The following is a 12122-nucleotide window of genomic DNA, read 5'->3' as shown; positions in this document are numbered from 1 at the left end:
TTTTTGCTATCTGTGTCCCTTGGGGAGGAAACCCCTGGCTATCCCTCAAAGGGAGGGAACCCCTGGCTGTCAAAAAGTTTACCAGAACTTTTATCCCCATTGGAAGTTTTCCCCGCCACTGCTGTTCTGAGGACAACCCAAAATTTGGGATTTTCTTTCACCCTTGATTATAACTGTAGCCTACACAAACAGAGAGGGTGAATCTCTCTAAAAGGGATACAGACAGCAATAAAAACCTGACAGGCATTCAATACCTCTCCACTCTATTGAAAACTATAACGAAAAAGTTTTTCCTTTAGTTTTACTTTAAGGTAAAGATTCTGCAAATGCAAAGCTCATGTACAACACAATGCGCAAGTTTTACATTTGCTACTATTTAGTCCTATAGGGCATGCCTAAGGCCTCATTTACAAGGGGCGATTAAATGAGTTGTGTTTTGCTGGCACAGGTGTTGTGTGCATCCTTGTGCCGGCAACCCCATTGTTGTCTATTAGCTTGCAGAATCTGCACGGACACAGCTGCTGCTGCCAATATGACATTCATGCAGGTGCGGGTACATGGCCCAGAACACACCCAAGGTGAGTTTGGTGACATTACTCACACGTCCCAATAGAAAAAAACGGGACTGCTGGAACAGGGATGCAAACAACATCCCCGTGCTGGCAAAATATGGTCCTGCACGGGACATGCATGTAATCGGCATGTGTGAACAAGGCCTAAGTTGTGGAAAAACACAGCACACTGAGGTGCCCATCTCTGATCTGTATGATTGAAAAGAACTGTACAGTTTTTAAGAATATATAATGCATGGATGGGATCCTAGGCACAAAAATGAAATTAGGCCGTGAGTCCACTCACTCTAGCCTGTACACTTTAATGTAGAAATACCTGAAAATCACTTCTTTACAATTGAAAAATGACAATAAATGTAAACACTGTATACTCATTGGCAAAAATGTTAGGGGGCCATCTCTATAATCTCTATCTTGAAGGCAATTCCTTTAGTGATACAGAATACTAGCTTCTTTGATAGCCACTGAATAAAGATTCCAACATTTTATGAATATTCATCCAAATGTTAAATACTTCTATTGCCTGCACAATTCACTGTGCAGAAAGGTGGCTCCCAACCCCATAGCAGGCAAATGGTCTGTTATGGCTATAGTTGTACCCATGCATTTTACTGAAAACTGTTCTCATAAACTGTTGATGTCACCGGTGAATTTTACATTAATTTTGGCTCTTCTCTCTTTAGGCTCTTCTCTTTTTAGGAATAGCAAGACCTTGTTTGTTTCTTTCAAGCAACACCAACACAGTTTAATGCCATACGAGGTAAAATTTCATACCTTTTTCAGCTTCCGTATGAAAAGAGTCAGAAGTAGCCAGAACAAGGTTGCTGCCACTCCTGTGCATACAAGGATGATGACTTCTATGTTAGACTTCTCCTCTCCACCTGTCATACAATTCAGATTATGACAAGTTCACATTAAAAAAAATATAAATCTACATATACTTAAACGAATAATACATCATTTAACCACACCGCATCGTAGCTGTGACAGGGAAGCGCCTACTAATACTATGTCCACAACTTAGATGCTCTAATCACCTTCAAACAAGGTGTAGTACAAGCATCTTCCATACTGATACCATATACAGTAGTTCTTTGTATTGCATGCTGTGGTCTGACTTTATTAGTTGGCTTACCTTTCAGCTACTGGTACCTTGCCATCAGGACTGCCGTTAGAAAACATAGGGTCCCGTACAGCCTACCTGACAGGGAACCCCTTCCCCCAAATACAAACATTTTAAAAAATGTAAATGATTTTTTCCAATTTTGAAAAATGTGTTGTTTTTTTTTACAATTTTAATAAATTATTTTTATGTTTTACATTTTTTAGATTTTTTTTTTTTTAAACCATTGAGACAGAGAAAGGAATTGAGGACACAGATTCTTCAGTTCCTTTCTCTGTAGCCTCAGCTGCACTGAAGATGAATGAACAGAAGACAGAGGCTCCTGTTCATTCATGAACGGAAGCATAGTAAACACAATTTACTATGCTCAGCTTTTAATGGACACAGGAGATCCGTATTGACTGCTCACTGTGTCTAATTCAAAAAAAGATATGTAATTTACTGGCCTCTCCCCCACTCGCTATCCTTCTTTGTGCCCGCAGCAGCCAGCGGGAGAGGGAAGCTGGTGGCGCTGTGGGGGAGAGGAGAGGGGAATCAGATGTGGGCAGCACAGGGAGGGGGAGGGTGCAGCGGGACAGGAGGACAATTACAGAAAGATGCACTGTGTCTGTTTCTCTCCCTTCAGCATCTGAAACCTGGAGGGGGAAGAAGGGGAGAAACCGGCTTTCAGCTGCAGGAGGGAGAGACACAGACAGACAATGCATCATTCTGTAATTGTCCAGCCACACTGCTCCCCGTGCGGTCTGGGTCCACCCTAGAGGAGGCCCGATGGTACCCCCTATTGGTGACCCTGCTTGCCATAGTGTTAGTGTAGCTGGGCCATAATCTTGTTGGGACATGATGTGAAGGTAAATTTCCCAATGGGGACACAGAAATTATTTTCATTATTAATGTTGCAATCTGTATCTTCTCTGTTCCCTGGCCAGTTATCTAAATGTAAAGACTTGAGAAAGGTCAAAACCTCTAAGTTTTTCTGGTCTTTGTTCTCACTGGGAGAGATATACTTTATTTTTTTGTGAAGTTTTTGGGAAAGGAATGTAGTGGTAAATCTCCCCAATGGAGACACAAAAAAGCAATAAAAAAACTAACAGATGTTCGAACCTTTCCTACTCCATCCATTGAGATTATAGTGCATGGAAAAATAAGGAAACATAACCTATGTGTGCAATTAGAAAATATGGCTGCCCCCATGCACATCTTATATACACATTCACAGCACATTCAACATTAAATCAAAGGTTAAGGTTTTCATGTTAAAACACCATGAGACATAATAAAACTATAAGGATAACTGTTCACCTCGAACCGTAACATAGGCATAATTGTTGGCATGACCCATTTCATTAACTGCTCGGCATGAATACAGTCCCTCATCATCCTTCTTTACCCTCTCGATGATCAGGTTTTCATTATAAGTAATCCCTATGAAAAAATAATGTGGAAAAAATGTATTTTACTGTATTTTATAGATTAAATTTACACAGCAAGATAGGTATGTATTTTATAAGTTAAGTATTATTACAATAGCACCTTGTTTATTTTCAAAGCTATGCAAAATCTGCTTTATATAATAGCAATGTATACACACTTAACACTTATACATCACAACAGTGCCTGTGTTTAAAGTGTATTTCCACCTTTGCAGACAAATTTGAGGATCCCTACTATATGTTTGCTATGTGTTCCCAGTCACACGGCATACCTAGAAAATAGATTACACATATTTGTTTCCTTTCTGGTTGTTTCTTTGGAGCAGATTTATACATAGTACTCTATAGGCAACTTCTATTGCTTAGAATAGATGTGAAGATAAGGAACAAAGTTAGAGACAGTATTGTTAGGTGCATTAACATACAATGCAGAACCCAAGCCTTGAGATATTTAACCCTTTATTGGGGCAGACAGTGTTCAAATCTACTTTACAACTGTAGCAGGATTCCCAACTGTTTTGCTGGATATGGGTCCCCCTGGGTCACCGGGTGCAACAAAAGTATCTTTATGCATGTTTCTCCAAGTGTGAGCACTGAAACAATGACCAGTCCACTATCTTTGTTTTTTTTTTAATATTTATTGAGAACTTGGATGGGAGAAGGGATGAGTGGTATACTTCTTTGGCTCATCTATGCACAATTTACAAGGGACAACTAAAAAAATGCCTGTTGGCGCTGACTTGATGCTGGCTGGATGCCGGCCAGCGCCGGTTAATTCTGGTTAACGCTGGCCTGCTGCCTGTTAACACTGACTGACTTCTGATCACCTCCTTGTCACTCAAAGTCCTTTTGAAGCTCCCTTAGGCACTCCTGGCTGAGGTAGCTACTTTATCACTGCTGCTCTGCTGAACACTTGTACGCTTCAGGGCCCGCACTGGCACCCTCTTTCACACACTTATCTTCAGGGCTTAGACTCTGGCACCCCCTTTGCTAAGCCTTCTCTACTGGTTAGCTGGCTCCCGGATCCCTCTGAGTGGTCCCCTATCCTAGGCAGACCCCTGGGCAGTTTACAATACTCATGACACTGCTTTCCTGGAAACCTCTGCAGCTCAGCTCAACCTTCTGTCCTTCAGGCTGACCGCCAAGGACACCTTCACTACCGCTGACAGGAGGAGAGACAGCCGTCAACCTCCTCATGGGACTCTGCTTCTGGCCAAAGACACTGCGTCATGTGTTCCCCTCAGACTTATACCCTCTCCCAGGGTCCTTTGCAGCAGATTCTGCCCTCTGGGATAGATTCAAGCCCTGGTGTGCTATTGGTTAGGTTTCCTCCACTGTCCAATAGGAACTCCCTATTGGACACAGTGTGGAGACTCCCCAACACAACAGACACCCTGGAAACACATGACAGCCTGACTGAACAAATAGCAGACAGGGCCTCCCTTATAGTTTTCCTAGCACCTACCTAGGATGGTGCTACATTACTAATAATGGGATGTGCTGGCACAGAACAGACAGGGTTAATTTTGGTAAACAGTACTCCACTGCCCCCCCCCCCCCCCCCACCACCCTAACAATCCAGACTAGGGGAAAGCTAGGTAAGATTTATGAGGATGTAAAAAGCACTTAAAAAGGTAAGCAGTAATGTTTAAATATTTTTATCAGTTATTCTGTATGTTAACACAAACATGTAACTAATATAAATGACAATAGGTTTCATCCCAAATTACCTACAAACATGGAAATGCATTTTAAATCATATGTGTAAAAATGTTATTTTTATATAGCAATCAATCATATTTAAAGCCCAACACTAAGCATTTTTTTAAAGAAAGGTCTCTAATGCAAATGTGTAGAAGCTAGTCCCACATAGTATATGGTAGGTCCAGCACCTCTTACCTGAGGCAGGTTGAATCTCATATCCATTCTTGAACCAGGTTATTGTGGGTAAGGGAATTCCATTAACTCTACACTCCAGGGTCAATGTGCTGCTGCTGTTTACTGTTACATTTTGAAGGTGCTGAATCACCCATGGAGCCTGTTTTTCTGTAATAAAACAGTCAACATTTAAAAACATTTTAAAAATTAGATAAATTCCTACGCTTATTTTCTATAAACTTGAGGCCACATGCAAAGTACAGTGTGTATATTATCTTACTATTCCACACAGTTAAGATGTATTAAAAAGGAACATATCTCTGAACTCTGATTTGCTCATTTGCTTCAGATGAGATGTTATTGTGCTCCTTGCAAAATTGCTACACATTTCCTATTTTGCATTGTGCAGAATGCAGTTGACCTGAGACTCTCACAGCTAGAGCAGAAGAAATAAAAATCCACAGAAAGGATGTGAATGGCAGATAACTCCTTCACCCAAGTCTTACAAACATAAGAGAGTGTTCACGGATAACATAGAAACATAGAAACATAGAATGTGTCGGCAGATAAGAACCATTTGGCCCATCTAGTCTGCCCAATATATCTGAATCCTATGAATAGTCCCTGGCCCTATCTTATATGAAGGATAGCCTTATGCCTATCCCATGCATGCTTAAACTCCTTCACTGTATTTGCAGCTACCACTTCTGCAGGAAGGTTATTCCATGCATCCACTACTCTCTCAGTAAAGTAATACTTCCTCATATTACTTTTAAACCTTTGCCCCTCTAATTTAAAACTGTGTACTCTTGTGGTAGTTTTTCTTCTTTTAAATATGCTCTCCTCCTTTACCGAGTTGATTCCCTTTATGTATTTAAAAGTTTCTATCATATCCCCTCTGTCTCTTCTTTCTTCCAAGCTATACATGTTAAGGTCCTTTAACCTTTCCTGGTAAGTTTTTTCCTGCAATCCATGTACTAGTTTAGTAGCTCTTCTCTGAACTCTCTCTAGAGTATCTATATCCTTCTGGAGATATGGCCTCCAGTACTGCGCACAATACTCCAAGTGAGGTCTCACCAGTGTTCTGTACAGCGGCATAAGCACTTCTCTCTTTCTACTGCTTATACCTCTCCCTATACATCCAAGCATTCTGCTAAATGCATGTTGTTTACCGAGTGCAACAACTTGAGCTCAATTTTAAACACATAACTGAATGAGTGGAGTAAACCAACCCTACCTCTGACTTCCCCCCTGTCTGCTTTGTTCAGAGGGCCCGTACAACATTTCAATAAGAGAGAGTCTAAGGGTCCTTTCATATGGGCGGTCCGTATATCCATTTTTCATCCCATTTTTTTGCGGATATAATGTATGTCAATGGGATTGCGGATGTCAATGGATGACCATCCGCTGACATCCGATTTGCGTCCTTTCCTATCAGTTCCATTTTTTGGAACCGAAGAGAACCCTGATTTTCCTCCATTTAAAAAAATGGAACGGACGCAAAAAACGGATGTGAGCAGTGTCATCCGCTGACATCCGCAATCCCATTGACATACATTATCTCCGTTTATCACCCCCAACGGATGGGATGATAAACGGACATACGGACCGGATGACACAAGTGTCATCCGTGTATGTGAAAAAAAAAGTGCCGGAGCGGATCCAAAAACGGTATGCCCCGTGTGAACGGACCCTAAGGCAAATAACTTCTCCAGGCTATCTTAGTAGAAACACGATAGATAGATAGATAGATAGATAGATAGATAGATAGATAGATAGATAGATAGATAGATAGATAGATAGATAGATAGATAGATAGATAGATAGATAGATAGATAGATAGATAGATAGATACTTACTGTATACGTATGTGCTCTGCTTACTCCTGTCTGCACTTATACTGTATCCATCACATTGTATGCAGAATTAAATCGGATTTTTATATATTTATACCATAAATATTAACCTACCTTGGATTATGAGTTGAGTTGAGCGTTGCAACACTTCCTTGGTATATTGATTCTCAGCTGAACAGTTATATATTCCAGCTTGTTCTTTTGTCACATTTTTAATAGTAAATGAAAAAAAGGTGGTGTGTTCTCTCTGGAGATTTTTGGTGAGGGAAGGAGGCACTGCTTGTTTGGAAGGATACCACCATTCCAAGTTTGTAAACAGATATTTTTCTGCTTTGCAGACAAGCGTAACATCGCTTCCTTCTAGAACAGTTTCCTTTTCTTCTGTCATTACTCCTGTCTTCACCTCTGCAAGCAAAATACACAATTAGTAAATCATCTGCACAAATAATATTTCTTTTAGGAATGAACGTGATTTTGAGCAAAATACATTGACTTTTCAAGTCCAAAGCAACTAGTGCTAATGCATCTCACTTTTATTTTGTATAGAAGTACGGCAGATTAGGGGTGTTGCTAATTGAGCAAGGGTTCATCTCAGCATGTGTTAACATGAGATGTTATCTAATGAGATGGGAAATTCAAATGGTGCAGAAAATGCTCCGAGGAAGTCTTTCCTTGCCGTACAGCATAGCAAGTAACATGGTTGAAAAAGGTTGTGGTTGTACATTGATTACAAGGTTCTGAATTCATGCTGCACTTTTCCTTTTACACCTTGAGGTGTTCTGTGGTGTACCACAGTTTACCGGCAGAACAATAAAAGTACTGTGGTTTTCACCTTAAAACGTGAAGGCAAAAGTCAGGCAAGAATAATCCAGAACAAAAGACAGCAATGAAGCCAAAAGATTAGACATGCATTAGGGTATACAATCCTCTAAAGGGTGTCACAGCAATGTCTAGTCTGCACTCATGTTATCATAAACTAACTTTTTTTTTAGGCATCTATTTAGAAGGCACTATTGCAGGCCTTGGCTTGAAATCTGGCTATTGTTTCATTAGACAAAACAACTAGTGAGTTTATGTGACATTTTGGGGGGTTCCTGTGGGTTACTCCCTCTCCCCTAATTACACCAGAATACAACAGCAAAATGGCTCGATCACTAAATGTACAATCATGGCAATACTGAAATGTGGTGACAGGCAAAAGCTGAATTTGCAGTAAAACTATGTGTATGTTTAGAGTTTATTTTCTGCCATAGGCTTTGTAACCTTGTCCAGTCACTCTTGTCAGTAACATACAGTACCCCTGTTACACCAGGAGGATCACACTACTACCAGGGCCGGTGCTACCACTAGGCGAACTAGACAGCCGCCTAGGGCGCACTGCTATGGCCAGTGCCACATTCCTCTCCTGTCACCTCCTCATCCCCGGTGGATGTCACCTCTAGAGAGGGGTGCTGTGTGTGCAGGAAGGGGGTGTAGCATTAAAGGGGGGCAGTGTGCAGGAAGGGGGGGGGGGCAGTGTGTACAGGAAGGGAGGTGTAGGGTTAAACAAAGGCAGTGTGTACAGGAAGGGGATGTAACATTAAAGGGGGCAGTGTGTACAGAAAGGGAGGTGTAGGATTAAAGAGGGCAGTGTATACAGGAAGAGGGTGTAGGGTTAAAGTGGGGGGGCAATATGTACAGTTTTTTTTTGGGGGGGGGTTGCAAGTAACTGGTCTTGCCTAGGGCGCAAATATAGTCTAGCACCAGCCCTGACTACTACTACTTTCTGATTGCTTTTCTGCCTTTTGTCAGAAAAGGATTTTATTTAGCCACGAAAAGCATACAAAATGATATCATCTTACAGCAGAGGTATGTTTGTACATAGTGACAAATCCAAAAAAATATGTAACAGATATCATAGAATAAAAGAGCATTTAGGCACTCAGCAGAGTGCAAGGAGTCATTAATTGCAATAAGTGTCTGGTGGCATTAGCAATATATCAGGCAGGGTCACAAAGAAAATAAACAGTTAAAAATGACGGGAAAAAAAAAGGAAACCAAAATGAAGCTTTTCTACCATTTGGATCAACTTTGCTTTTTAGACGCTGGTAATAATGTTGATTCCTTATCAGTAACTAGACTAAAGGAGGAGAGGTGAACTACAAGACTGCTTTGCTAAACATACAAATAAGTGTGACACTCACCTGTGCATTGTGGCCGGGTTGTGTAAATGACAAGATTGGCTAAAGAGGACTACAAATACTTCAACAAGTAAAACACTTTACATATAAAGTATGTATTTACATTTTTGCCTGAGGTTCAGCTTTAAAGAACTCCAAACAAAAATAAGAGAATAATAAATAGCCCAGTGGTATGTTATAAAAAATCAGTTTTTGCTGAAATACTCACTAATCTAGATTTTCTGCCACAGTACATTTCTTTCCACAGTACTTTTTTCTGCCACTAGATGTCCTAGGCCTGCATCATTTTAATCACTTCCTCTCAGCTCAGGTCATCCTGGACCCATTGCAGCCTGTGACTGCACAGGGAAAGGAGAAGCAGCACAGTGATGGACTAACCTCTCCCTCACTCTGCTCTCTTCTCCTATCAGCAGATTTCTTGTTAGCACATGAACTGATTGGCTTCTTGTACTGTTTCTTATGGGGTAATGTCAAATGTAGATACTTGCACTGCTTGCATTAAAATAGTTGTAATTATATTCAGTACATCCGGAAAGTATTCACAGAGATTTACTTTTTGCACATTTTGTTATGTTACAGCCTTATTCCAAAGTTGATTAAATTCATTATATTCCTCAAAATTCTACAAACAATACCCCATAATGACAATGTGAAAGAAGTTTGTTTGAAATTTTTGCAAATTTATTAAAAATGAAAAAACGAAAAAAATAAATGTACATAAGTATTCCCAGCCTTTGCAATGACACTCAAAATTAGGCTCAGGAGCATCCTGTTTCCACTGATAATTCTTGGGATGTTTCTACAACTTGATTGAAGTCTACCTGTGGTAAATTCAGTTGATTGGACATGATTTGGAAAGGCACACACCTGTCTATATAAGGTCCCACAGTTAACAGTGCATGTCATAGCACAAACCAAGCCATGAAGTCCAAGGAATTATCTGTAGACCTCCGAGACAGGATTGTATTGAGGCACAGATCTGGGGAAGGGTACAGGAAGATTTCTGCAGCATTGAAGGTGCCAATGAGCACAGTGTGGCCTCCATCATCCATAAATGGAAGGAGTTTGTAACCACCAGGACTATTCATAGAGCAGGCCGCCTGGCCAAACTGAGCAATCGGAGGAGAAGGCCCTTAGTCAGGGAGGTGACCAAGAATCCGACGTTCACTCTGACAGCTCCAGAGTTTCTCTGTGGATAGAGGAGAACCTTCCAGAAGAACAACCATCTCTGCAGCACTCCACCAAATCAGGCCTGTATGGTAGAGTGACCAGACGGAAGCCACTCCTCAGTAAAAGGCACATGACAGCCCACCGAGAGTTTGCCAAAAGGAACCTGAAGGACTCTCAGACCATGAGAAAAAAAATTCTGGTCTGATGAAACAAAAATTTAACTCTTTGGCCTGAAAAGCAAGCATAATGTCTAGAGGAAACCAGGCACCGCCCATCACCTGGCTAATACCAAAGGGATGTTTTTCAGTGGCAGGGACTGGGAGACTAGTCAGGATTGAGGGAAAGATGAATGCAGCAATGTACAGAGACATCCTCAATGAAAACCTGCTCCAGAGGGCTCTGGACCTTAGACTGGGGCAAAGGTTCATCTTCCAACAGGACAACGACCCTAAGTACACAGCCAAGATTACAAAGAAGTGGCTACAGGGCAACTCTGTAAATGTTCTTGAGTGAGTGGCCCAGCCAGAGCCCAGACTTGAACTTGATTAAACATCTCTGGAGAGATCTGAAAATAGCTGTGCACTGACACTCCCCATCCAACCTGATGGAGCTGTCCTGCAAAGAAGAATGTGGGAAACCAAAAATTGGTGTGCCAAGCTTGTAGTACCATACTCAAAAAGACTGGAAGCTGTAGGTGCCAAAGGTGCTTAAACAAAGTATTGAGCAAAGGCTGTGAATACTTATGTACAATAGTAATTACAGTAATTAATATTTATGTAATTAGTATTTTTTTTCATTTTTTATTTTTAATAAATGCGTAAATATTTCAAACAAAGTTCTTTCATGTTATCATTATCTAATGTTTTTAGATCTTTGAAGAAAATATGAATTTAATCCATTTTGGAATAGGGATGTACCATAACAAAATATGGAAAAAGTGAAGTGCTATGAGCCTGTGAATACTTTCCAGATGCACTGTAATAATTAGTAGAAAGCTGTGTTTATTTGTATCTTTAAATGCCTATTATTCAGCGTTAAACTTTTACCCATGCCTTTACCCATGACAATTATGTAAATTTTAAAGGTATTCAAAAAGAACTCATCCCTTCAGGGAATCCTATCCTGCCTCAACTTTCTCCATCAGCTCATCTCTTACAATTGCTGACCTTTGTATCAATTCCCCTTCTCTTTTAGATTGTAAGCTCTCATAAGCAGGGTCCTCTAAACCCTCTTGTATTAAATCATATTGTAACTGTACTGTCTATAGAGAAAACTGCAGGTATTATATAAATAATTATGTATTATACATGTATAATAATAATAATAATAATATAGGTCCTTTGTAAAACACACAGACAACTTTATAATGTAGTAAATGTGAGAGATCGTATCATTGTTTGTCTTTACATCAATGATAAACAATGCTAATCCCCAGGGTATAATAAAATTGACTTAGACTGAAAGAACTTGGCAGACACTTGAAGGTCAGAACATAAAACTTTGCAAACATGGATTATTATTCTTCCATATATAAACAATTTTCATGCAGCAAAAATATATAACACAGGTTTTCAAAAGTACTTGAGTCTGACGTGTCTTAGATATTTCTTTTCCTAACAATCCCAGCCACTGAATCTGTGATGCGTGCAAATCACATACCGACCTTTGTACCTGTGAACCATATGGAGACAACTACGACATAGCTACTGCAGCCTGGAACCTATTACCATGATATGTCTATTCTTTATTGTTGGCCAGGAGGTAGGAATTTCACTGTCCTCAGAAGAAAGCATACAACAAAACTAAAATCACATTGGACAAGTGCTTTGCACTTTATGGAAATGTCCAGGAATGAGTCAATAAGATTAACATGTTTACAATTCCAAGAATTTCCCTGACCCTTTTCCTAATGC

The 12122-nt window shown here is 40.3% G+C and overlaps 1 protein-coding gene across 1 annotated transcript in view; it reads right to left on the bottom strand.

The window, feature by feature from the left end:
* LOC309560294 (vascular endothelial growth factor receptor kdr-like) overlaps positions 1–12122 on the bottom strand; it is a 269627-nt gene that overhangs the window by 71365 nt on the left and 186140 nt on the right. Inside the window, exons 13-16 of the mRNA XM_082263898.1 lie at positions 6974–7264; positions 5025–5171; positions 2995–3117; positions 1347–1453 (exon numbers count right to left, since the gene is read on the bottom strand). Of these exons, the coding sequence (XP_082120024.1) occupies positions 1347–1453; positions 2995–3117; positions 5025–5171; positions 6974–7264 (668 nt within the window). The remainder of the gene's footprint in view (positions 1–1346; positions 1454–2994; positions 3118–5024; positions 5172–6973; positions 7265–12122) is intronic.

The sequence above is a fragment of the Pelophylax lessonae genome, assembly GCF_965119305.1.
Source record: "Pelophylax lessonae genome assembly, chromosome: 7".
NCBI classification, from domain to species: Eukaryota; Metazoa; Chordata; class Amphibia; order Anura; family Ranidae; genus Pelophylax; species Pelophylax lessonae.
The sequence above is the reverse complement of the archived record's forward strand: the minus strand, read 5'-3'. Positions and strand labels throughout refer to the sequence as shown.